This window comes from Ochotona curzoniae, unplaced genomic scaffold (assembly GCF_017591425.1).
Source record: "Ochotona curzoniae isolate NIBS_2020 unplaced genomic scaffold, NIBS_Ocur_1.0 contig_2754, whole genome shotgun sequence".
NCBI lineage: Eukaryota > Metazoa > Chordata > Mammalia > Lagomorpha > Ochotonidae > Ochotona > Ochotona curzoniae.
The window spans coordinates 13,980,127-14,005,264 of NW_024465582.1; the positions used below are offsets into that span (position 1 = coordinate 13,980,127).

A 25,138-nucleotide genomic window follows, 5' to 3' on the forward strand; every position below is an offset into this window, starting at 1 on the left:
AAACTTTGTTGCTGTTCTTTCGTGTGTCAGGATTAATTTCTTTTCCCAGTGCCCTGCCTCAACTTTGCCTACGTGTCCTTATTTTCAAGTTGATTAATTCTTCCTTCTAGAAAGATGTTTGAAGATGAGGAGGCAAAGGAAATGTTCCAAGTATTATTTTATGTAGAACTTAAACATAAATAATCATCTGTTAAAGGTGAAGTTTCTTAGGGGAATTATTTATACATTTTATATACTGAATTTGACACATAGCGTATGTTCTTTTGTGAGAATTCAAGAGTTGTTTTTTTTCTGCATTGTATCACATGACTTTCTCCTGACTGGTAAGTGTCCAAGGATGTCTTCTGTGTATTTTTAAAGCATGTATATGTGTCTTACCAGGATTTAACTTACTTTAATAAGTGACTTGCTGTCCAGATTGTCAAAGGAAAGGCAAGGAAAATTTTAAATAGAACAACCTTTTGGTGTGTGTGTCATACATTTTTAATATGTAAACTTGGCTCCCCTGAACTTTTTGAAAGTACTGCCTGCCACCCCACTCTCCTTCCTGGTTAATACTGTTTTTGAGTATGTTTGGCTATTCAAAAATCTGTCTTTATGCACTGCCTTCAAGGAGCCAACAACATGGACGTCTAGCTTACAGAAGCGCACCTGTTGCCAAGTAGCCTGAGCCATACTGAATACTAGGAGGAACTGAGTCCATGTCAAGGAGTGTAGCACACCCAGCAGCTAGCGGACTAAGGGATGTGATGACTTGCTATAAAATGTGATGTTTGAACTCAGAATTGGATTTAAATTTCTGGCTCAGTATTTGCCACAGTTTAAGTTACAGGGAAAAGCTCTGCCCCTCCCTGCCAAGCCAAGAGACCTGGCCTCTAGCTGTGGCTTTGAGGCAGATTGCTGTGTCACCTTGGGGGCCTTGGCCAATCAATGTGTTCCTGGGTAAAACGAGAGGGAGATGACCCAGTGGACCTTTGTTCCCAGCCCCGCCCTGGTTCTGTGCTGCTCTGGCAGGAGGTGGCGGGGAGGGGCTTGCCAACCTGAGGCTGCTCTGTGCAGGTTATCCACAGGGCTGGCTTTAGATCCCAGGACATGGCTGCGTGTTGTGATCCCTGTGCTGCCACCTTGACATGCCAGCCTTGACATGCCAGCAGGGAGGGGCAGCAGAAGCCTCCACAGTGCAAGCCCCTCCCATCAGCCCTGCACTCTTTGCCTTTCAGATGCCTGGAACAGAGGAGGCCCAAGACCCATGCGGCCCGGAGGGCTCCAAGAGCAACTCGGAAAGCCCCAAGCAGGGTGGTGGTAAGACAAAACCCAAGAGCCGCCTCTCAGGTGAGTGGGAGCCCCTGCCAGGGGCAACACTGCTGCAAACAACCTCCTAGCCTTGAAGGAGATGAACTCACTTGTTTCCTTAAGCCCTCAAGGTCGTACTTTCCTCCCAGGGTATGGGCCTTGGGCTGGGGTAACAAATGCATTAGTCTGGCTGCTCACATGAACTTCTCGTTGAATCATAGCCAGGTGCGCATCTCTGCTGGAAGTCTCTTGAGGGTTAGGTTTACTGGTCTCTTGGGGGTTTCAGGTGCTCTTTCTGTGAGTGATGGGTCTGTGTGTCTTGGTGAACAGGCTTCTGCTTAGGCCCTTCAGCCATCAAGAATGACCAAGTGGCACTCTCATGTTCATCACACTGCAAACCTATAACCGACTAGACAGGAGAAGAGAGACACTACAGCCATAGGGATGAGACTCCATGTTCTATTCAAAAGGCTTTCAACAGCCTCATGGAAAACAGAATAAATGGAAAGTTATGTTGGTGCCCAAAAAGGTTGAGATCCATGCATGATTTTTTCAAACAGACCTTTTCCATGAAACTTTTTTAAAATCATTGATAGCATGTATTTTAGCATTTGTGTACCAAAATTCATGCATCTTTTTTTAAAAAAAACTGTTGTATATTTTCACTTCATTGAAAAGACAGGAAGAGGGACATGACCTCTATGCTCTGGTTCACTCTGTGAATGCCCACCCCCTCTGTCTAGGGCCAGTATTGGAGCCATTGCTGTCTATGTGCGTTAGTGGGAAGCTGATTGGAAGTAAGATGGCAGGAACTCCAGGCAGGTGCATCAGTCTGAAATGCCAGCATCCCGGGGGGGGGGGGGGGGTGAGACTTAGCTGCTGCACCAAACATCTGCGCCGTAATTTCACTTCCACTAAACATTTCAAGGTGCTCTCCCACTTTGTGGGCCTTTGCTTCTGGGTACCTGGCATATGCCCAGAGACATCAAGCCAACACTGAACACAAAGGCTGTGGGCAGCAACCACAGCAACTAATGTTGTAGGGATTGAGAGCACTGGCTGGCTCAGAGGGTGCCCCCTCACTCCACTCTCATCCAGGGTTAGCCTGGGTTCCTGTGGTCCTGTGTGTGAGAATACAGCCAGGAGACATTGGTAGAGGTAACCAACAGAGCAGGCTCCAAAGAAGCCAGGATGGGGTAGGGCTGTGGCTCTAGGACGGTCTCCTGGTGCGTGATGAAATGAGGCTCAGCATTGCGATGATGCAGTGGGCATGCTGAGCGTGCAGCCACGTGAAGGAGTGTGAAAAATGCTGAGATCAGGGCGGTACACATGGCTTGGGTGTCAGCAGGACTCAGGCCCTATCCCTTACTGACTCCCTGCCTTGCCCACATCGGGTCCTAGACAAAGGACAAATTACATTTGATACCTGCCCTGGTAAGAAGATACCGGCTGGGTTCCTTTTTTTTTTTTTTTTTAATCTATTTATTACTGTATGGCACAGCTTTGCCCCTGCATTTCAAACGAAATGAAGACATGTTTGTGGGTGTCTAGAAGTGGCATGGACTCTGGCTCTGTGCCTGCTGGCTGATGCAGCAGTGGGTCCTTGCCCCCCCAAGCCTGACATCTGGAACAGCAAGACAAGGAAGGAGTTTGAAGCCTGGCAGAGCCAGGTTTAGCCCTACAGCTCCTGCTTGACTCTGTGACCTTGACCTCATAACGTTTTGTTTGTATGTTTGAAGACTTAGTTATTTGAAAGGCAGATCTTATAGAGGAGGTGAGAGCTTCTCCATCCACTGATTCTCCCCTACTCACCTCCCGCCCCGAGATGGCTGTTAACAGCTGGAGCTGAACCAGTCCTAAGCAGGAGCCAGGAGATTCCTCCAGGTCTCCCATGTAGGTGCAGGATTCCAAGGCGTTGGCCCATCCTCCACTGCTTTCTCGAGCCACATAAGCAGAGACCCAGATTAGAAGTAAAGCAGTTGAGTCTCAACTGGCAGTATGGGATGCTGGCACCACAGTCTGAGGCTTAGCGTGCTACACCTCGATGCCAGCCCTAGGCTAGGTTTAACGTTTCCAAACTTCTACCTCACCTGAATTTAACAAGACCATGATGTGTCTACTATGTTGCAGAGTTGGATGACGTCTTCTGCACACCTCCCAGGGAGGGTCCTAGAGCTGAGGAAATGCAGGGACCTTTGAAACCAGCGTGGCCACATTCCTCATTTTATAGATAGGACTGGAGAGGCCCAGAGTGCTAGGAGCCAGGAAAAAGGTCAGCACCCCAGACAGTTCATTGTCCCTTTGGCTTCCTGGGAAATCTTTTTAAATAATTACTTATTGCAAAGACAGAGCGCCACATAGACAAGGAGGGACAGAGACCTTCCATCCACTCATTCACTCCCCAAATGGCCATAATGACCAGGGCTGGCCAGGAGTCAGAAGCTTCTGGGCCTGCTGGTTGGGTTGCAGAGGCCCTCCTCTGCTTTTCCAAGTGCATTAGCAGGAAGCTGGTCAGAAGTGGAGTAGCTGGGACTCAAACTAGCACCCATATGGTGCCACAGGCAGTGGTTTTTACCCACTATAACACAATGCCCCCTGCCTACTCCCTGCCTCTACCAGGGATCTCAAAGATTTCTCTTCCTCAGTCTGGAGTTTTCTAGCTGTAGGTATAAGAGGGGAGGTACGATTGGGGAACCTCCAAGACATGGGGCTTTCTATTCATTTGGAATCGGCAGCACATTCAGTTGAGCAGTAAATGCAGGGCTGGCTACTACGTGCTCTAGGTGGGTGCCACCCTCTCCAGTGCTTTGCCCCAACCTGAGCCATCACAATGACACGTAGAATGAGGAAGAAGCATACTGGGTAGACCTGCTCAATGATTCTCATGGGAAACATGACCTAGACCAGTAACTTGATTTCTCTGGGCCTCAGATTTTTTGCCTGCAAAATGAGAATTATGGTCAACTTTTATTCTTCCAATAAATGTGAGTGCCTACTAAGTGCTCAGCCTGGTTGGTTAGATGGAGCTAAGAGAATGCCTTTTTTTTGTTGTTGTTACCATTAACAACAGGCACATTATCCTTTTCATGCAGGCTATTCTCATGTTGTCCCCTCTTAAAAGGGGAAGATGATTGAATGGGATGAGACAGGAACGCCTTCTCTTGTATGAAGCAATGCGCAGGCATACCCAGAGCTGGTCTCCATAAGGCACACACAAGACTGGAAGATTTGCCATCCCTCTGGGGTGTGGTGCTTGGCCAAGGCATCCAGAGAATGCACAATTAGAGGCGTCAGCAGCATTGGCAGAATTTGGTAGAATAGCAGGGGACTGAAAAGTGTTCCAGACTTGGGACAATGTGAAGGAGTAAACATCAGTATCCATGGGAAACGTTGATTATAGTTTCTGGCAACTGGTTTTCCACCTCAGCTCTTTGAATGATCCAGTATAGTCTGGCAGTAACAGTATCTCAAGCCAGCCGAGTTTGTCAGTCACTGGGGAATGGACATAGCGGGACCAGGGTGGGAGGGGATGGTGCAGGCAGAGTTGGATGAAGCCCCAGGGAATTCAAGACTGCTTCAAAAAGTCAGTGGAGGGTTGCTGCAGTGTGGGAGGTTAAGCTGCTGCTGACCCCTGCTACAAAGTATTAATCTGGCTTCCTGCTTTTTACCTGGGAAGGCACCATCCAGGTACTTGCTCCTGCCACTCATGTAGGAGACCCAGCAGAATTGCTGGCTCTTGGCTTCAGCAAGGCACAGCCCCAGCCATTGTGGCCATCTGGGACATGAACCAACAGATGGAAAATTCCTTCCTCCCTCTGCTCCCTTTCTTCTCCCAGTTCTTCTCCAACGCATGTGTGTGCTAACACACAGCAAACACACTTTCTCATTCCTTCATTCAAATAGAGGAATCTTTAAGGAAGAAAAAGTCCATGCATAGTTTTTTTTTAATGATATATATGCATGAATTTTATACTTTTTGAACTAAAATAAGCTTATCTTTTAATCCCATTTTCTGTGAGCTTTTTGAAGTACCCTCAAATTTATAGGTTTCCGCAAAGAGGAGCAGGAGATGAACCCCCTTCTAGGGGCCTCATCAAACAAGAGCCCCAGATTGCTGGAGCGGGCTGGTGGGAGATAAGGCTGGGAGACTAATCCGGATATGTGATAAAGAGACTTAAGGAACTGTGCCTTGATTCAGTCCTGGGAAATGTGCTGGTTCATTCTAAAGACATATACATACAAGGGATTAGAACATGATTGGTGTTTAATTTGTCCTGTAAATCTGGATCTTTCTCATCTTCTAACATTAGCACCATTGGAGCTCATGAGGTGGTGTAGTCTGTCAGTACTACTGAAGGTGGTTTCTCTCCTGTTGACAAGTGCCCCTGGTGGGCTCAAAGCGAATTTTCTTACAAATCTTTTTCAGATGGGCAAGCATGCCAAAAGAAATGAATCTGCTTATGAATTAGAAAGTGATGCATTATTAAAAAGGGCCTTCTATAAAGAGGTTCCAGCTACTTCACCAGGGTGTTGGCTCCAAAATGACCAAAAGCAACATCATCTGTCATTTTTCGGAATGTTCTCTGATGTTCTGCCTGAGTTTTCTTTGCTTCATGCTGCCTCTTTCACCAGCAGAATTCCCTTGTCATTTTGGTTCTTTTGATTTACCTGTTTAATATGTTAGGTTTGTGGTATTTTTAATCTAGAGCTTCTCTTGGTTGCAAAGAAACTTCAGGTGTTTCAAAAACCTGTAGCACAAAATTAATATTTTGCTTTTGAAATCCAAGCCCTTATAATACCATCATACTTACATAACGATCCACACTCACTAAAGACAGTAGTGTAGTTCAAGAAAGATGGCAGAGTTGCTCTGCTTCAATCCATGTAGAGCTCTTAAATTTTTAGGTAATCAAAATTTTAGGCTGTTAAACATTATGTAGTTTAGAAAAGCTTAATATTCCAAAGAATGTTTATGCAGGTACACATACAAAATGTATGTCCATGTACATACAGTGAGAAAACATTGTAATGTGAATATATTTACATGTGCTCTGTCACTTAGTATTAAGATCTTTAAGTTATGTTTTAAAGTAACATAGAATATGTTCTTTCAAAGTGTTTCGAAGTCATCAGTTTCTTTAACAGGACACAGAAGTGCTAACCATAAAAGGAAATTATGTTCTTTTGCCATTAAAATAAGGAACTTTTGTGGATTACCTTTTTGCTGTCATGATATTTAAAGCAGACATGGAACACATGTTTACATGGAGACCACAAAAACTCAGTTGATATTTACTGAAAGTAACAACCCTCCTGTAAGTCAATAAGGAAAGAGAAGCCTGATCAGAGAATAAGCAAGAAATTGAAAGGAAGCTGATTGACAAATTTAGGAAAGAAAAATAGCCCATGAGTACCTGAAAAGCAGCACTCTCTCAGCAGTGCACGTCTGGCGTAGTGGTGAAGATGCATGTTTGCCCAAGCAGAAGTGCCTGGGTTAGAAGCCTGGCTCTGTCCCCATCCTGCCTTCCCAGTGAAGCACGCCCTGATCAACAGCAGCATGTGGCAGGTTTCTGTTCCCAGCTCTTAGTTTCAGCAGGGCTAGCTACTGCAAGCATTTAGGGTAGGGGTTGAAATGGCAGTTGGAAAACCTGTCTATGCCCTTCCAAACACATAAACTGAAAAGATAAATAAAAATCCAATTTCCTTTATGGTCAGTGAAATGCAAGTTAAAAACAGCAATGAGATACAATTGGTTGTCAAAATACACAGGCACACCCACATGACAGGAGCTGGGGAAGATCGAATTCGCACATCTGCAGATGACAGCTGCAGCCCAACACCTGCATGCCCTGGTGGCCTGCTTCAACAATGATATGTACTGGAACATTCCATAACGGGTCCTTCCAGATCAGGACTGGCAAAACTGCCTCACAGTATGTGATTCACAGGCTAGACATGCTTTGTGCATAGTTTGTATATCAAGAAATGAAAATATGTAACAGGTCATTTGGGGCTCACAGGCTGAGAAACGAATGCACTGTCTAAAGTTTTCAAAAAAAGTGTACAGACTCTTACTCTACATCCACAACTGGAAATGCCAAATGCTCATCAAAAGTGGGAAGTGATGAATCAATTGCAATGCCTGTGTACATGAAATACCTAAAAGAAACATGTGAACTATTATCATGTAGATGGTAATGGAATTCACAAATGTCAAGAATAAGATCCAGAGACTGTTTACTCACATGAAGTCCAAAAAATAGGTGACCACAAGCTTTCATGCTGGAAGTTGGGATCATGGTTACCTGTGGGCAAGCAGCAGTTGGTGGCATAAAAGGAGCTTTTGGTTCATGCTGTTTCTTGGTCTACATATTAGTCTTCAATAGATGCACTTTGTGAAAGCTCACTGATCTGTACACTTAAGGTTTGTGCGCAATTTTATGGTTACATTCTAATTAAAAACTTATTTGCAAAGTCCTTGCTAAGTACTGTACAATGACACATGACATGCTGCCACCTCTAAGAGACCATCTCCTGATGGGCTTCTCTCAATAACTTATTGTCCTGTCCATTATGGCTATGACATACTTGGATCAAACATACACAGCAATTCTTAGCCATGGTTACCGCTACAAAGACTGGCACATTGCTCCCAGCTTGATATGGTAGTAGCCTCGACACATAAGCCTATGCAGGGCTCAGTAGTGGGATATGGCAAGCTCATGCTTTAAGTGACTTGAACAGCAAGCCTTCTGAAACTCGTGTGTGTGGACAAAACTGTGACAAGTTTATGCCCATGGTGCTCCTCAGATTCTCCTGTCTCAAGCCGTATTTTTTCTGCTCTTGTCCATCCAAGGAGGCGTACACCGCCTAGAGTCAGTGGAAGAATATAATGAACTGATGCTGCGGACCGGGGACCCCCGGGCCAGGATGCTGGAGGTGTCCCGAGATGGCCGGAAGCACTCCCTCCCCCAGCTGCTTGACTCCTCCAGTGCATCACAGGTCAGTCTTGGACCGTAAGGCCTCTTCCTTGCTTCCACAGACACCGTTGCCTGGTTGGGGCCTGAAGAACATGTTTCTAGAAAGCTGGGCTACTAAACTTTTTTTTTTTCTCCAAAAATCAGAAAATGTGTAGGTGGAGCTCACACAGAGAAAATAGTGTGGTTTACCCAGAGAGTAAAGGAAGTCAGCCCAATGCATGACAGTTACAGGGAAAACCAAATCCCTCAGCAGACCTTGGCGTCTCCATCCCCACTGGACTGTGGCTTTTGGAACTCAGAGTGGCTTTCAGCTGCCAGGAGACAATGGCGTCTCCCAGGCTCTGGTGAACCACCACTGCCTGGTACACGGGAGCATCATATGTCAGCACACCAACGGTGTGGGTGGTTGTGGTGGCTGTGAGCACATGTGCACTGCCATGCATACCTAGGAGGGTCCTTCCTCATCCTCAGCTCAGACAGTCAGGCCCAGCAAGGCACAGGAGATTGGCAGGTACTTAGGTCAGTAGTCCAGATCCTGTTCCCATCATTGCTCCAGATGCCACATCACCCTGTTCCACACAGCAGGACAGCTCCTAACTCCTAAGTAATCTCCCACCATAGAAAGTGATAGAAGACAAGCTCCGACTCTGGGGAACCTGTGGGCTCAAGTGGAACCACTGGCACTGTGTTCCCAGGTTGCCATGGAGCAGGCATAGAGGAGGAGGGTGTGGCAGCAACAGCTCACCCTGGGGGTGCCTGGAGACTCATACATGGTGGTAGCATTCTCTAGGCCCAGTCCCTGCTTCTCATGTGTTGTGGGCATTTTACAGCTGGGACAGTGAGTCTTGAAGAGGTGAGCTGTCTTGCTCAATCAAGGTAGTATGCTAGAATCTGAAAAATAATTAGACTTCAGGATAGTCTTTATGCTGCTCCTGTCTTGTGAGAAAATACAAAGGATTCCTGTGTCAGAGGCAGCTGCTGATCAGGCTGTTTGGGATCAGGTTCACCCCAAATCAGCTCAAAGGGAGTATGGCCCTGAGAAGCAGCAGAGAAAAAAATCAGTTGTTGGGAGTACACCCGGACTAGCGATGGATAGTGCAGTGGCCTGTTCCAAATGATCCTATTGGACCCAGAGGCAGAGGGGAACACGAAATGTAAGAGAACTGCTTGAATTGGTGAGAAAGGCAAGAGAAAGTTTACTGCTGGCACGGCCAAGGAGCTGGTGACGTCTGAGCACATGGACAGTGGCTAGTGAGAATGGCAAGTACACCCCTTAACCAGCCTAGTCCAAATACCAACAGCCACAGGTGGCAAGTGGCTACCATTAGAAAGCTCAGGTCTGGAAGTGCCAAGCCAGGGGAGGACCCTGCTGAGCCCCTTCTGGACATCACTGGAGCCTACAGGCAGTGGGTTCCCACCAACTTCCAAAGAGAGAAGGTACAAACTGCTCAAGATGGAGGAAAGACCACATGTTCCTCTGTGAGCTTACACACAAACCTTGATGTAAATTTGGAAAACCCATGGGTTGTGTCTGGCTGTCTCTGTGCTGGTTTCAGGAAAAGGCTAGAAACACCGCCAACCCCACATCATTCGTTTAATGAGCCAAAGTCTGGAAGGCCAACAGTGCTGGCAGATACTTTGTGAAACTGCAAAATTGTAATGGTTCTAAACTTCCAGGAGTATAAAAATATCGAGGGCATCTCATTTCTTGAGTTGAATGTAGCATACACAAATGAAAGATTAAAATTATTTGAGATATCTCCCTCTCCTACTAAATGCAAAGTAATCTTTTTTAGGTTGATGCTAGAATATCTGCAGAATTGAAGAAGTATTACTCTTAAGAAGCATAAGGAGCTAGAATGCAGACATGCCATTAGCAACAGAGCTAGTGTCTGATTTTTCTTGTAAATAGTACACCCTGCTTTCACACACGTATGTTGTGGGAGATAAACAAAAAAACAGGCTTGAAATTGGAGCTGCCGTGTGCCAGGAGGGAAAGTGTGGCTTATGGGAGAATGTTTTATTTTCCAAATGGGAACGATTCAACCAAGTTGCTGCCATCACTTTGTAGGATGTTTTATGTAAAGCAACAATTGCCTTGGTTTGTGGTTTGGGTTTTCTAAAAGCAAGGATTTGTTCTGTTTTCAAATGAGTAAACTAAGCTTAAAATGATGAAATGCTTTCTAATCATGATGGTGAACTTGGGATGGGAGTTGTGGTGACTTGCGAGGGAGAGCCTGGCCACAGGGTGGTCATCTTACATCTCTGAGGCCTCTCGCCTTCTGGTTGCTGACTCCATTCCAGAGGTAGTCTGTAGGATGCGGTGAATCCAAAAGCAGCAGCCAGTACTTGTGGGCCCCAGGCAGGGAGAGAGAGATGGAGAGGGAGAGGGAGGGAGATGGAGAGGGACTGTATGTGTAGGAAGAAGACAAGGTAAAGGACTGCATGAGCGGTGGCTCCTTCAATGTGATTTAGAATGCTCTTCCTTCAAGCCACTGGCCAGGAGTGGACCCAGGGAAGTAGCACTGTCTTAACGCTCACATTTCCTAACATACCTTCACACCCAACCATGGGAGATGGTGCCTGATGAGTGTGTCCTGACTTGCAGGAATACCACATCGTGAAGAAGTCTACTCGTTCCTTAAGCACCACTCAAGTGGAGTCCCCTTGGCGGCTCATTCGGCCATCCGTTATCTCCATCATTGGGCTGTACAAACAGAAGGGCAAGGTGAGCTCTTGATTTTCTGCAGGTGATGGTCAGCATGTACTTTTTAGTGTACTGGAGGTACTGAATAAGCAGGTGTAATACACATAGATCAGAGGAAGACGATGGCAGTTTTAATTTGCAGCTTCAATTTTAAGCACAACTCTATTAAATGCCAACAGGGGAAGGGGGCCTTCTGTTAAATACTGTCGGGACAGAGGCCTCTAGTTGATACTGTAATGGGAAGAATGTCTTTAATTAAATGGATACTTTTTACTTGATCTTTCATTAGCTCATTTTAATATAAAATAAAGTAGCAGATGCCATGATTAAGTGGCCCTTGTATAAATGCATGGTATTACACAGACATCAAGTCATCCATTTTTATATTCTACAAAATGGAAAGACTGAGATGACAATTGAAAACAAATACAGGTAATATGAAATGACTCATGACTTAGTTGACCCATATGAAATGGTCATTTTTAAAGGTCAAAGTCTGTGAAGTGTTGGCAAGTGTGTGTATTTTAATCTCAGACACACTCCCTTTAATGCTCTGAATGACTAGTGTGACTATAAAGAGATGTAGGGAAGAAAGTGAGGACAGGAATACAAACTTGAATTTACCAACCCTGGTTGGGAAGGCTATCTCCATTAAATGGTAAGGCAGGAAGGACACCCTCAGTTAAATACAATCATAAGAAAGATGCCTTCAGTTAAATACCATAATAGAAAGTTAAATACTGCAGTTCAACCTGGACTTGCATCTGCTTTGGACACAGGGCCTCGGCTTCAGCATTGCTGGCGGTCGTGACTGCATTCGAGGACAGATGGGGATTTTTGTCAAGACAATTTTCCCTAATGGATCAGCTGCAGAGGATGGAAGACTCAAAGAAGGTAGGAGAAAGCTGCTCGAACGGTGCTCCTCCATGGCGGGGAGCTCTGGCTCCATGAGAATTTGTCTTCTCACAAGATGTGTGAGATGAGTGCACAGTTGAGCTGGGCTGACTCCCAACACTTAGAGACCATGACCTTGAACAACCGAAGTGCTAAGGCCCAGTTGAAAGGATGGTAGTGAGGATTAAATGAGGCCATGCCAGCAAAGCAACCTGAGAACTTTGGGATCTTGAAGTAGCTGTCTTAACTGCATGGCCCTCGATCATACTCCTTGCCTTAAATTTTTGAGTTTTTAATCCATTCTTGCCTCAAGGTTGGCATGAAGTAGAATGAGTATCTTGCTGTTAATCTATCACCACATAATTTGGTTCCTAATAATTTTTTAAATTTGTTTATTGATTTGAAAAGCAGAGTTAGATAGAAAGAAGGTAAGGCAGAGGAAGGTATCTCCATGTATTGATGTGATGCGCAGGAGCTGCAACAGCCAGGACCAGGCCAAAGCAAGGAGTCCGGACCCCATTCGGGTCTCCCACATGACTAGCAGGGACCCAAGCATTTGGGCTGTCTTCCCCTGACTTCCCAGGCATGTAAGCAGGGAGGTGGATCAAGAGTGGAACTGCCAGGACTGCACCCAGTGCTCGTATGGGATGCCAGCAACACAGAAGGTGACTTGACTTGCTGCCCCTCAACACTGCCCCTGCCTCCTGGGCCCTCCTTTCCCCTCTCCCTTCTACTCTCTTCCCCCAAGCCATGAGTAGATTTTATATTCTCCATAGGATCTACATTTGGCTATGTGTATATATACCAGGCAGGTGCTTCTGGGTGCAATTCAAAACATTAAGGGGTAGGTATTGGCACAGTGGCTGAGATGTTGTTTAGGATGCCTGCATCTTTGAGCACTTCAGTTTCAGTCCCAGTTCTCAGTTCTTGCTTCATGCTGTTTGCTCTGGGAGGCAGCAGGTGATGGCTCAAGTGTTTCAGCCCCTGTCAGCTACACGGGAAACCCAAATTAAGTTCTTGGCTCCTGGCTTCAGTCTGGCCCAACTCCAGCCCCTGTAAGCCTTTGAGGAGTAAATCAGCAGACGCAAGAGCTCGCTGCTGCTCCTCCTCTTTCCTCTCCCTTTTCCTTTCAGATAAATGAAATATGAAGTGCATAGAAATTTTAAAATAATAGATACCAAGTTTTATCTTGCAAATTATTTTTAGTCTTTAAATGCCTGTTGTGTCTTTTAAAAATTTATTTTATTTATCTGAAAGAGTTACTGAGAGACAGAGAGCTTCCATCCACTGGTTCAGTCCCCAAATGGCTGGGGCTGGGCCAGCCTGAAGCCAGGAGCTTCCTCTGGGTATCCCACATGGGTGCAGAGTCCCAAGCATTTGGGCCATGCTCCACTGCTTTCCTAGGCCATAAGTAAGGAGCTGGATGGGAATTGGAGTGAGCAAGAATTGAGCTGGTGATAATATTGAATGCCTGCACTGCAGGCAACAGCTTAACCTGTTGTGCCACAATGCCTCCCATGCCTATTATATTTGACAGTGCTTTAAACATTTACAAAGTATTCCATGTATTCATTCTCATGTTTCAGATTACTTCATTAAAATGTTACAACCTATTATAAACCTCTTAAGAAGTCTTCATGGCGTGATTAAATCAGAATTTCCTATTTGCCTTTAAGCTGTTGTGACTATACAGTTGATCCCAACTGACCCCAACTCTCCATGCTGTGCTTCCGCTGTCTCTTTTTGCTTTGACTGATAAGAGGGAATTGAAGTCTCCCTTTTAAGGGCAGGGCAGGCAGAGCAGCCTGTATGCTGATGGTAAGACATGGCCAGGCTACTGACATCCCTGGCGGAGCCTTTACTTCTGCTCTTAGCAGAAGGGTTAACTCCCAGGTGCGGTTGCGGTCTAATTTCAGGAAGCACAGTTCCAGCAGAGCATTTTTGTAATGAATGTGCCATGTGTTCACCTGATTGGAAATCATCCTGTAAGGCTGGTAGCAAAATGGAGCGGGGGGGGAAAAATCAATAGCGAGGAAAGGTTAATGCCATTTGACTCTCCTAAATGCTGTTTTCTCATTTGTGTTCATTTACAAGAAATGAAAGTCACTGGAATGGACTTGCAACTTGTTGAGTGATACACCTTTTTAAAATCTTGGCATAAGTTTTCAGAGCATGAGCAATCATTTTAATGTTTCTAGCCTTTCTCCTATGAAAGCAACCCCAAAACATAAACTTCCTTTCTAATTGAGTAATTGGTTATACCAGGTGATTTTTTAAACAGATTTTTTTCTTTTCATTTATAAAACTTCTGTCATTTCATTGAAATGGAAGACATAAAGCAAATGTATGAGGCCCAGGGGGTGGCCCACATTGTGGACCCCTGGGTTAAACCATTATTTGGAACAAAAGTGCTGCGTGTTGCAGTACCAGTTGAGTCCCAGCTGCCTCCCTCCCCAATCCAATTCGCCACAAATGACCTGTGGAAGCAGTAGATGCTGTCCCAGGCACTTGGGCCCCTCCTGTCACCTGTGTGTGAGACCCAGGTGCTCTGGGCTCCTGGCTTTATCCTGGCCATTGTAGCTATTTGGAGAGTGAACCAGCAAATGTGGAATCTTCCTCCCCCGCCTCCTCCTCTCCCACCCTCTCTCACCCTGTCACTCTGCTTTTCCAGTAAATAAATGAATAAGTCTTTGGGGAAAAAATAGGGCATTGCTGCATTTTTGTAACTCAACAGGGCTTCTTTAATCATATGCGCAAGGTGTTCCTGGGCTGGCCGCATGAGAGCTGGCAATATATGTTCGTGTACTGCCCTGCCCTCGGTCGTGACTGCACCACGGCACCCTTCTGCTCTGTCCTGCTGTGCACAGCTCACGGGGCTCATCTCCTGGGTGTTTTGAGAGCATGTTTGGTGAACTACCATTCCAGAAAGCAGCCCAAGTCACCAGGGTACAAACCCAAAGTCACCTTAATGCTTCACCCCAGGGCATCTGAGCCCTGTGGCACACTGATAAGCACAGACATCTAGATAGTTGCTGGAGGTGGAGCTGCCCTCTCAGTGTCCCTGCAAGTGCTGTCTCAATCATGAAAACCATTTGAAGTGTGGTGTGCTGATTCTTGGGCCTGTGGGCTTGTCTTGAAATGCAGGAGTGGTGTGTGTGTGTGTGTGTGTGTGTGTGTGTGTGTGTGTGTGTGTGTGTGTGTGTGTGTGTGTGTGTGTGTGTACACGCACGTGCACGCGCACACACACACTATGGCCAAGGGAATTCCATTTTTAAATGCTATCAGGAAAGCCTTGGAACCCAGTTTGTGCAGCTTGGTCTCCAATAGAACATCTGTTGTCCAACTTGAAAATGGCCCAAGAATGAGATCTTGAGGCTTCCCATAGCTGTGTTCATGGAAAATGAAAATGCAGAATTTTTGCAAAAGAGAAGTGTCGTTGTTAATTGTCCCATTTTGTGACATGCCTGAGAGCTAGGCTGCAGAAAGTGGATGAGGACAATAAAAGTCATTTGATGAAGTAGTAAATCAGAGACCATATGGTGTCCCATCTGGGCCTGTCAGAGCAGTCGGATTCCGATAAATTAAAACTTAACATGATTCTCACATTTGCTTGCCAGGGGATGAAATCCTAGATGTAAATGGGATTCCCATCAAGGGCTTGACCTTCCAAGAAGCCATTCATACCTTTAAGGTAACATCCATCCTACCTATCTCACCTGCCCTGGGTTTACCCCCCCCCCCCCGTTTCCTTCCAGTGTGGGTTTGGCGGGGGTTGTTCTGCCATTTGATGTCAGGTCCCCACTTGTTCCCATCTTGTTTCTACAGCAAATCCGGAGTGGCTTATTTGTCCTAACGGTGCGTACCAAGTTGCTGAGTCCCAGCCTCACGCCCTGCTCGACACCCACACACATGAGCAGGTCCAGCTCTCCCAGCTTCAACAGCAGCATAGGCGCCGTGGTGGGAGGCCCCGAGGACAGCAGCTCTTGCTCTGTGGGGCGCAAGGTCCCTGGCCCCAAGGACAGGATCGTCATGGAAGTGACCCTCCACAAAGGTGCCAGCAGCCTCGCTCCACTTCCCCCGTGTTCTCTTGAATAACCATTTGGCATCTGTTCTTGGGTTGATTCTCTTTATTTCCTAGTTGTTTCTTGGGAACCATTGGCTATCCACAGCATGTGGTGGGACAGTAGGATCAAAAGTAGAGCTCTTTAGTCACTTTTATAGAAGTGAAGGGAAGTTATCAGTAACGCATAGAATCTACACAGGCCCCCGAGGGACCTCTGTGTGTCAGAGACCCATGTTGCTCCTGACTTGTACCAGTAGCTACAGGTCATGGCTGAGCACCAAATCTCGCTGCTTTTCATCTTGTTTTTTTTCCCCTCCCTACCTACTGTAGAATTGGATGACAAACTAAGCAGCGGATAGCCCAGATATTAGTCACGACAGGATGAGATGAAAGAAAGCCCATAAAAACAGCATGTCCCGGCAATAAAAATACTGCCTATACTCGCTTCCTCCAAGAAACAGTTTAGTAAGTTTGTTAGGCTAAGCAGAGAGTGGCCCACTGAGTCACTGACCACCCATGCTCACCGCTCTGGTTCACCTGTGGACTCAGTGCTTTAGCGAAGTATGACAGTGTTGACTAAGAAAAGCAGGGATTTGCAATGTGAGTCTGCACTAAAAATAAATGCCCTCGACCTGGGTATTACATTGATGCAGTTCAAACCCATTATACCAAAGCTTTTCTGGTAACTGTAATTTTTTGTTTTGTTTCCTTAAATGCTGCATCTCGCAGAGCCACGCGTTGGACTTGGCATTGGTGCCTGCTGCTTGGCGCTGGAAAACAGTCCTCCCGGCATCTACATCCACAGCCTCGCACCCGGATCCGTGGCCAAGATGGAGAGCAACCTGAGGTCTGTGGGACCCCTGACAGGATGGGTGCTGACATGCTCATGAGGACGCAAGAACCCACACAAGCTCTCTGCACTGCTGTGCTCCTCGGGAAGACGCTGTGTCTTGACTCATCTCCCAGAACAGGGCTAGGATGCCCACTAACAGCTTTCCCAATGCTGAAAAGCTGATAGACATGAAATCAGGTTGATTTATAGGACCCTGAGTTTCAGCTGCCTGCTTTTGTCCTATTTGGAATCCCAAGTTCAGTTTCAGAAACTTGGCAAAATATAAGTCTAGCCTGATACCTCAGGGTTGTCCTTGACTTGTATTTTCATTTTGGTTTTTTTCATCTGTGCAAAATTCAGGTTCTGAGTCTTTGAGTTCCTACCTTGCATGGCAGTCCTTGACTCCTGACCATCCGTGCATGGGAGGCCGTCCTTAGGAAGTGCTTGTCCCATTGCTCCATTCCCATTTGAGCCCTGACATGGAGGTGCCTGGAGTCCAAGGTCACAGAGGAGCTAATTTCCTGTTCCTGAGGGTGGTTTTATAGCATGGGGATTCTGCTAACACAAGGCATGACTGGCCGTTTTCTTATACATATAGTCATTGCAGGAAGTCCAGGCCCACCTAGACTTTCCCAGGCCTGCACACATAGTACAGAAAGTACTTGGAGTGTACACGATCATCTTTGTTCCTATTAAGCACCTTAGTTTGTTAGCAGTTAGGCTGTTGTTCTGAAGGTATTTGTTGAGGTTGCCATATTGGAAGCCCTGTTAATAGATCACTTTAACATTTTCAGTTCATCATTGGAATAAATTTCCATGTGAAAAAAAATTAGCAAAGCATCCAAAGTACATTAAAGAAAATATACTTTCAGAACTCGGGGGGGAAAAAAATCCCTTAATGACATCCCGAGCTGATGTTTCTTCCTTGAATGGTTCCATATGTCTGGAGCCTGCCAAATACACATTCTTCAAACCCCATGTAAAGAATCTTTGTTCTCTCCTGCCGAGTTCTCTCCCTAGAACTTCAAGTCAAAATGGGCAACTTGTCCCCAATTTCTCATTTGCTCCAATTTGAAATGTTTTTACAAATTCTTGAGTAACCTTTGAGCTTCAGATATTTCCTCCTTAAATTATATTACAATAATCAGTTCAAGATGGTGGAAAGAAAGCAAAGCTGTTGGTGCTTAGAGGGGCCATCACATGAGGGTCAGGAAGCAGACCTGCGTGTGCTCAGGGTTGTGTGTTGCCAGGTGACTGCCCAGAGCCCAGAGCCCTCTTGACTTTGGTCTGCTCAAAGCTTTCTGCCACAGGTTGCTCTTTAAAGTGCCTGATCTACCATGTGTGTTCCAGGAGCAGTAGCCCTCACTGGTTTCTTCATGATCAGTGTTATTTTACTTTACTGCCTGACTTGACACCAGTTCATATGTTTCATGGCTTTTGCCAGTTCAGAGTCTGATGTGTTTGATTCTCACCTGTACACAAAAATGAAAGAATAGCAATGACTTTTTAAGTAGTCAGAAAAGATCTTGTGTATTATAAATCTTGCCCAAAAGGAAAGCCTGTTGTAGCTTTTATAAAGCTAGCTAGGGGGTGGGCACTGTGGCACAACAGGTTAAGCTAGTACTTGTACGCGCACATCCATATTGGAGTCCCATTTCCGGTGCCAGCTATGCCACATCCTGGGAAGCTGCAGGTGATGGCCCAAGCCTTGGGAGACCCATATGGAGATCTGGACTGCTGGCTTTGGCCCAGCCCAGCCCTGGCTGTTGTCTCCTTCTGTCTTTGTGTATGTGTCTCGCTCTTTCCCCTCTCCCATTCTCTCCCTACCCATTTTCTTCTCTCTGCTTTTTGTATAGATTAAAAAAATATAAACTTTTTCTTTAAGAAAAAAAAAACTGTTAACACAGAACACTGACTGTGTTGCCTTCCCTAGCCGTGGAGATCAGATCCTAGAAGTGAACTCGGTCAACGTGCGCCATGCTGCTCTAAGCAAAGTACACTCCATCTTGAGCAAATGCCCCCCGGGCCCTGTCCGCCTTGTCATCGGCCGGCACCCGAATCCAAAGGTGAGGTGTTGCCCTGTCCTGCACTTGGGGGGTTGACATAGCTGTAACCTGGGCTCCAGGGGTGACACACACACACTGTGAAGGTGGGGGGGACAATTTGTCCAGCATGGGAATGGGAAGAGTCAGCAGATATACATGGGAAACTAATGTTTGATCTGGGCTTTGTCGTCATTTACTCTTGTATATTGTACTAGAAGATGATGGCTGTGTCTGCTAAGTCTTCACTTCTGGTGCGGTTGTTGGTTTCTGAGCAGCCGGCGCCGGCTCTTGGATCACTGGCCAGTTACTTCTCTGGGTTTCTACACCCAGAAAATCTGAGAGCATTGGGCTGTATGATCTGCAGAATCTTTACAGTGTAGGGAGAAGAAATCCTTTTTTCTCACAATCTTTGTTTGCCCATGTGTTACAAATTCTCTCAGTTTTAAATTTAAGTGATTTTTTTCAACAGGTTCAGTGGATTTTAATCATACTTGTGTAAGAAACAAAAATGTCAAGATTGAATGAGTAATAATTTAAACTTGTAATAATTTAAAAGCTGGAATTTAAACTTCAGTATACTTAAGTCACTTAAATGAGGAACTGGTTTGCATTTCTATAGAATTTTTGGTGTAAAAAGTTTTCAGATAATTTTAAGGAAAAACAGTGTCTTCAGCTGTAAGGAGGAACATGTTCTTAATGTTGATTCAGCCCTCTGCTGAGTAAAGAAAATATCTTTTTGTCTTAACAGATGAGAATCTCACATAACTTCTTTTTTAAAAGATTTATTTATTTTTATTGGAAAGGCAGATTTGCAGAAAAGGTAGACAGAAAGATCCTCCATCCACTGGTTCATTCCCCAAGTGGCCACAACAGCTGGAGCTGAGCCAATCCGAAGCCAGGAGCTGCTTCCAGGTCTCCCACGTGGGTGCAGGGTTCCAAGGCCTTGAGCCATCCTTGACTGCTTTCCAATGCCACAAGCATGGATCTGGAAAGGAAGTAGAGCAGCCAGGGTACAAACCAGTGCCCACATGGGATCCCGGTGCATGCAAGGCGAGGACTTTAGCCACTGGGCTACTGGACTGGGCCCCTCATATAACATAAATTTAAAAATAAGATGCACTGTCACTTTTGCAAGCCAGTTGCTTTGAAAATGTTACTTTGTGGATTTCACTTCCATCAAAGTTGGTGGGAAACAAATGCCAGCATTTTGACTAAACCGTAGTGAAGCAGTTATGTGTGAAGTTTATTTAATATCATAAAGAAGTTATGGGTTAGGATCTCAAGGCTAAAGTTTTCCATTCATGCTAGGACCTTAATTACACTGAGATCCTCAAAGCTATCTAAGGAGCATCAACATGCACTGAATGTCTCCTGGTCAAGGCAGCTAGCGTCCAGGCACATTTTCCAACACTGCTTTGGCTTGCTCTGCCGAAGACATGTTCTAAATGTGTGCAGCTTCATGGGCAGAGGAGGAACAGGTGTGATTTATTTTGCACCCCAAGTCTCAGATAGCTGCAGCTTTTTGCATTTATGGTTGTGAAGGCACTCACTTTGGCTTCCGCTGAGAGTGAACCATCAGGTAACCTGTTGTTACTTCTAAGTTGTACTTGGGTAGTGAAGTGGGAAGATGCTTCAAGTCTAACACGACCAGCTCAGCTGTTGGTACCCAGGCCCATGTGGGCCTGGACTGAGCAGAAGAAGCAGGGACTCCCAAGGAGGCTTGGGAGCAAATAGGCCTGGATACAGAGGCAGGCTGTATCCAGCACAGAGGCAGGCCATGCAGTACAAGATTCTGGATGAACAGAGGGCATGTCCTTCCTGCCACTGGGAATCAGCCCGTCTCCCTAATCCTAAATCAAACTAAGCCCTTACAGAACCTCCACTGGGTACCAGGCAGTGTATACAGTGCTGTGTAGTTGAGTTAGAACATAGCAAGGAACTTAAATCTTAACCTGCAGTCCATCGACACAGGGGTCTGATGTATTAAACAAATGTGGGAATATATTTGCACTTATGCTCAGTCAGTAGCTTATATCTAATTGTCAGCCATTCATGATCACCAGGATGTCACTGATTTGTTAGAATGCGAGGACATTCTTGTTGGGATCAGATGAGTGAAAGAAGAGACTGAGCTGAAGGAGAGGTCTAAACAGGGATTGTCTATAATTAAGGCCTGAGAGGCCACTCAGGACCGTGAGTCTTGAGTCTTTGACCCCATGTTTCATTTGGTTTTGTTGCTCCCATACTTTCCCAATCGTCTTTCATTGAAGCTAGCCACAGCACCTGCAAGTTCAACTCCACTTCCTTTGAGTGCTGAGTTCTTTGTTTTGAGTACTTGACAGAAAACTCCTTAGAAATCAGTTTGTGTCTCAAATTGTGATTAGATTACATTTAACACACTGCATAGTCTTTTAGCAAATCAAACCCTCACTAAGAATCTTTGGTCTTACTGTTGCCTGGCACATGGTCCTGGTGGTTGTATTAGTTGTCACATTTTTGTTTATATCCTAAATGGCCCCTGCTGTGGCGACTGGTGGACAGGTGAGTCATCTCAAAGTGACACTTCTGTATCCGGAGACTTGGTGGTCTCCGTGTGCGACTGTGGAGCTTTTCCAGTGGCATCGTTGTGGACTCTGAGGGCTGGTGTCTGTTGTGTTGATCCTCCTTGATGTGGACACGTGCTGTCAAGCAGAGACCATGTGTCCTGCTGGGGGATGCTGTGTCAACGTAGACGAAGATCCCCATCTTTCTACCCCACTTTTTTTTCCTGAATTTCTTTATTTCCGGCCTCAGAAATGTGTTACAGATTGTTTCATAAGTAGCATTCATGTAAACTCAAGTCCTGCTTCTGTTTTCTTCTTTGTTTCCTGCTTGTCATGGCCTGCTTTTCTCCGATTGGTTCATTATCCTGATGCCCTTCACCAAGAACCTGGTCTGCTTTGTCCCTGCGGTGCCCCTGTGTGCCCAGGGTTGCAGCTCCAGTTGCTGCCTCTTCACCTCCTTTACCCTCAGAAGGTGTCCCAGAGCTGCAGCTGGCCAAATCTGTCCCTCAGCCATGTCACCAAGAGTGAAGGCCCTGGCTGTCTGCAGTCATTAGCTTCGAAGCACGACTGGCTGACCTGCAGGTTAATATCCTCCATGATGCATTCTAGGGGCCAAAAGCTTGTGCCTGCTTTGCCAAGATGACCCAACATCAACATGGCATCTCAGTGCGAATGCAGCAGCCCTGGCAGGCTGCAGGGCCACACTCCTGTCGAGCAGGCGGGTCAGTTCCTGCCCAGTGGATGGTGTTGGAGGTGCATCCAACAAAACCAAATTTCAGTATTTGCCTGCATTTCGCATTGCTTCCTAGGTAAACATGGGATGGGCCGCTTAGCTGTAACATCATATTCTGTTTTGCTTTGGGTCAAGATTCCTGTCAGTGCTTGATGTATTTTTGCACCACTTATCCAAGCCTTTGATGCCAACAGTACATTTTAGCATTGAATGTATGCACTTCCTTAGTCTTTGTGCGGTTCCAAGAGAAATACCACAAGCGTTTTCTTTTCTTCTGTTTCTTGTAACATCTGCGGCATTGGCTGCCCGCTTGCTGTACTGGAACCTTCCAGGTCTAGACATGCAAAGATTCGGGCTTGCTATGGTAGCAGCTTCTAGCTTATGTGAACCAGAGGTCACTAACAGACATCCATTTTTCTCCCCCTCAAAAACACCACTGTAAATATTGAAAGTTTAGTATTAAGAAAAATAGCAACCACTGTTTAAAATTAATTTTCCCTGGCTCGTTTGTACTAATTTGCTTTGTGAGGGGCTGTATGTGTGCACAGTAGGCCTGGTGCACGTGTGTGTACGTATTTTATTTCCCACAAAGCCTACAATAAAAAAATGACCCAAAGGCTGTGGTGTTTCCACTAGGATGAGATGTCACATAGCATCCTATAGACAAATGTTTATCTACTTGAGAAAAATGACTATGCTTACACTCATTATTTATGCCAGATACTAAAGAGATAAGATTACCATTCTAAGTTTAAAATAGTTTCACCTTTAAGAAAGAACCTCAGTTTTCTAAATATCTTTTCAAATCAGATCATCTATTTCAGTGTATGTCAGGTTCTGGAAAAAATTCCCATGAGTAACGATAGTTGTGGCTAACAAGTGACGGGAAGAAAAGGCCTGTGGACATACCGTTGGCAGTAACGAGCACATAAGGAAGAGAGGAGTTTCCAAATTGCCATTTAAAAGTTTTCCTAGTACTAACTGGTTCCAGCTTGAATAAGCAATGATGTGCTGACTCCAAGGGATAAGCCTATATTGGGGAGCAAGACATTTACAAAGTGTCAGGGTGATTCGTTGGTGACCCCAAAAATGCAATGGAGAAATCCAGGAATGTCTGTTCCAATCAGGAGAGGGTGCTGTTGTGACCAGCTGAGCCAGACTGACTCTGAGCAAGGGCATCTGCATGCAGTGAGCGGGGAGGCATCTGGATTCTCTGCCCTCAGCGCCACTAATGCAGATGGAAGCACAAGGGCGCACCCATGTGCACTGGGGGGTGTGGGTGGCGTGAGTGTCTTCCAGCTACCAGCATCGTGAAAGACAAAAGTTAGGGAACTGTTTCAGATGAAAGGAAGCTAGAGACACATGAGAGCTAGGGCCCAGGTCACATTGTGAATTCCGAAGACAGGTTTTCTGGGAGCTCACAGCAGAAGATCAGCTCCATCCCTGGGCACACCGTTTAGTTAGGTTGACATTTTCAATGAAGGAAGCTGTACCCTAACTTGCATTCTAGGGCAGAGTGCTTACCACCTTACAGGCTGAGGTCAGACTCCCTGTGGACTAGATCCAGCCTGCAGACACACTTGGAGGGATAGTTAAAAGAAGAGTGTTTGAATAACTGACCAGATTGGAATATGCGCTGTATATTATAAAGTCATCAAGGTTAAATTTCCTGCATCTAATGTAACTATATCATGGTTATTTAAGAGAATGTCCTTTTTTTTCTTATTTAATTATGATACAATTCCATAGGCTCTGGGATTTCCCATTCTCTTTCCCCAAGCCCCCTCCCCTGCACTGATTTCCCCTGCATTACAATAGTGTAGTATTTCATCAACACTGGTGAATCCATCATTCTGCTCTTCAAGTGTATCCTGACATTACGGGGAGGCACAAGCACTAAGTCCAGAATCCTGTTGTGATATATTTAACAGTTTCATTGGATGTCTATCTTTGATTTGGAAGTAAAGATGCATTCTGCATTGTATCTTTACATTCTCCACTGACTCATAGGTCATACAGTAGCACTGTTTTCTCCAAGAAGGTTCTTGAGTTTCATGTTCGTTTCTTCAGTGACACATTATCCATTCAGTGGTATGTTATTTAACTTCATGGCATTGTAAATTTGTACTTTTCTTCCAGTTACTGATTTTGTTTTATGGTTTTTCATTTAAAGGGACGTATAGTAACTGTGTAATAACCATCATATCCAGATGAGAATGCTGCCTTTAGGACATGCACGCTGTGATATTTTCCAGTGAAAGATAGTGTTATCTGTAAGCTACTTGCAAACAGCTTAGCACAAAAGTTATGGCTGAATGTGAGTGTGTGTGGGAGAAAGCTTGGATATAAATCTGGCAACATGTTTAAAATTTACCTATACCATTCTTGTACCACTCTTGGATATTTTTGATGGTTTAAGATTATTTAAATAGATGGTTTTGAAAGTTGTGAGGTCTACAGAGGGGTGTACTCAAGTCATGTTGTTGATGACCACAGCATGTGTTGCTTGCCGATGAACGTGGGGACCTATTGCAGTTCTTGTGGTTTATCCACCGTTGGAAGCCATGCCTTACTCCAGCTGTACTTCTTACCTTCGGAGGATGTTCATAATCTTATCTACTGTTATTGGGGGAAGCAAATAAATACAACTAATTTGTGTTTTCTGCCACAAATCAGGTTTCTGAGCAGGAAATGGATGAAGTGATAGCACGCAGCACTTACCAGGAGAGCAAAGAGGCCAGTTCATCTCCTGGCTTAGGTACTGTAATTGTGCCTTTTCATTCTCCCCTCAGAAGAGCCCCTCATTAACTTCGCCCATGGGGCACTCACCAGTGCGATAATACTGGGCTCCCTGTAATTATCAGGCTGGGTGAAAGTAGCCATCAGAATCTACACTTTGCAGAAATCTAAAGTAGCAATGGAGAGCAGTTATTTAATGTGCTTCATTAAAGATCTAATCATGTGTGCTTCCTACTACTTGGAAATAATTTGCCAAAATGAATTAGCAGCATTTCTTGTACTCAGACATAATTCACGTGGAATGCTGCA

The 25,138-nt window shown here is 45.4% G+C and overlaps 1 protein-coding gene across 1 annotated transcript in view; it reads left to right on the forward strand.

Annotated features, from left to right (window-relative positions):
* The window catches only part of PDZD2 (PDZ domain containing 2), a 216,608-nt gene that overhangs the window by 163,118 nt on the left and 28,352 nt on the right, over positions 1-25,138 (forward strand). Inside the window, exons 6-14 of the mRNA XM_040977324.1 lie at positions 1,221-1,332; positions 8,150-8,295; positions 10,882-11,001; positions 11,760-11,874; positions 15,492-15,565; positions 15,700-15,925; positions 16,667-16,784; positions 18,703-18,835; positions 24,767-24,848. Of these exons, the coding sequence (XP_040833258.1) occupies positions 1,221-1,332; positions 8,150-8,295; positions 10,882-11,001; positions 11,760-11,874; positions 15,492-15,565; positions 15,700-15,925; positions 16,667-16,784; positions 18,703-18,835; positions 24,767-24,848 (1,126 nt within the window). The remainder of the gene's footprint in view (positions 1-1,220; positions 1,333-8,149; positions 8,296-10,881; positions 11,002-11,759; positions 11,875-15,491; positions 15,566-15,699; positions 15,926-16,666; positions 16,785-18,702; positions 18,836-24,766; positions 24,849-25,138) is intronic.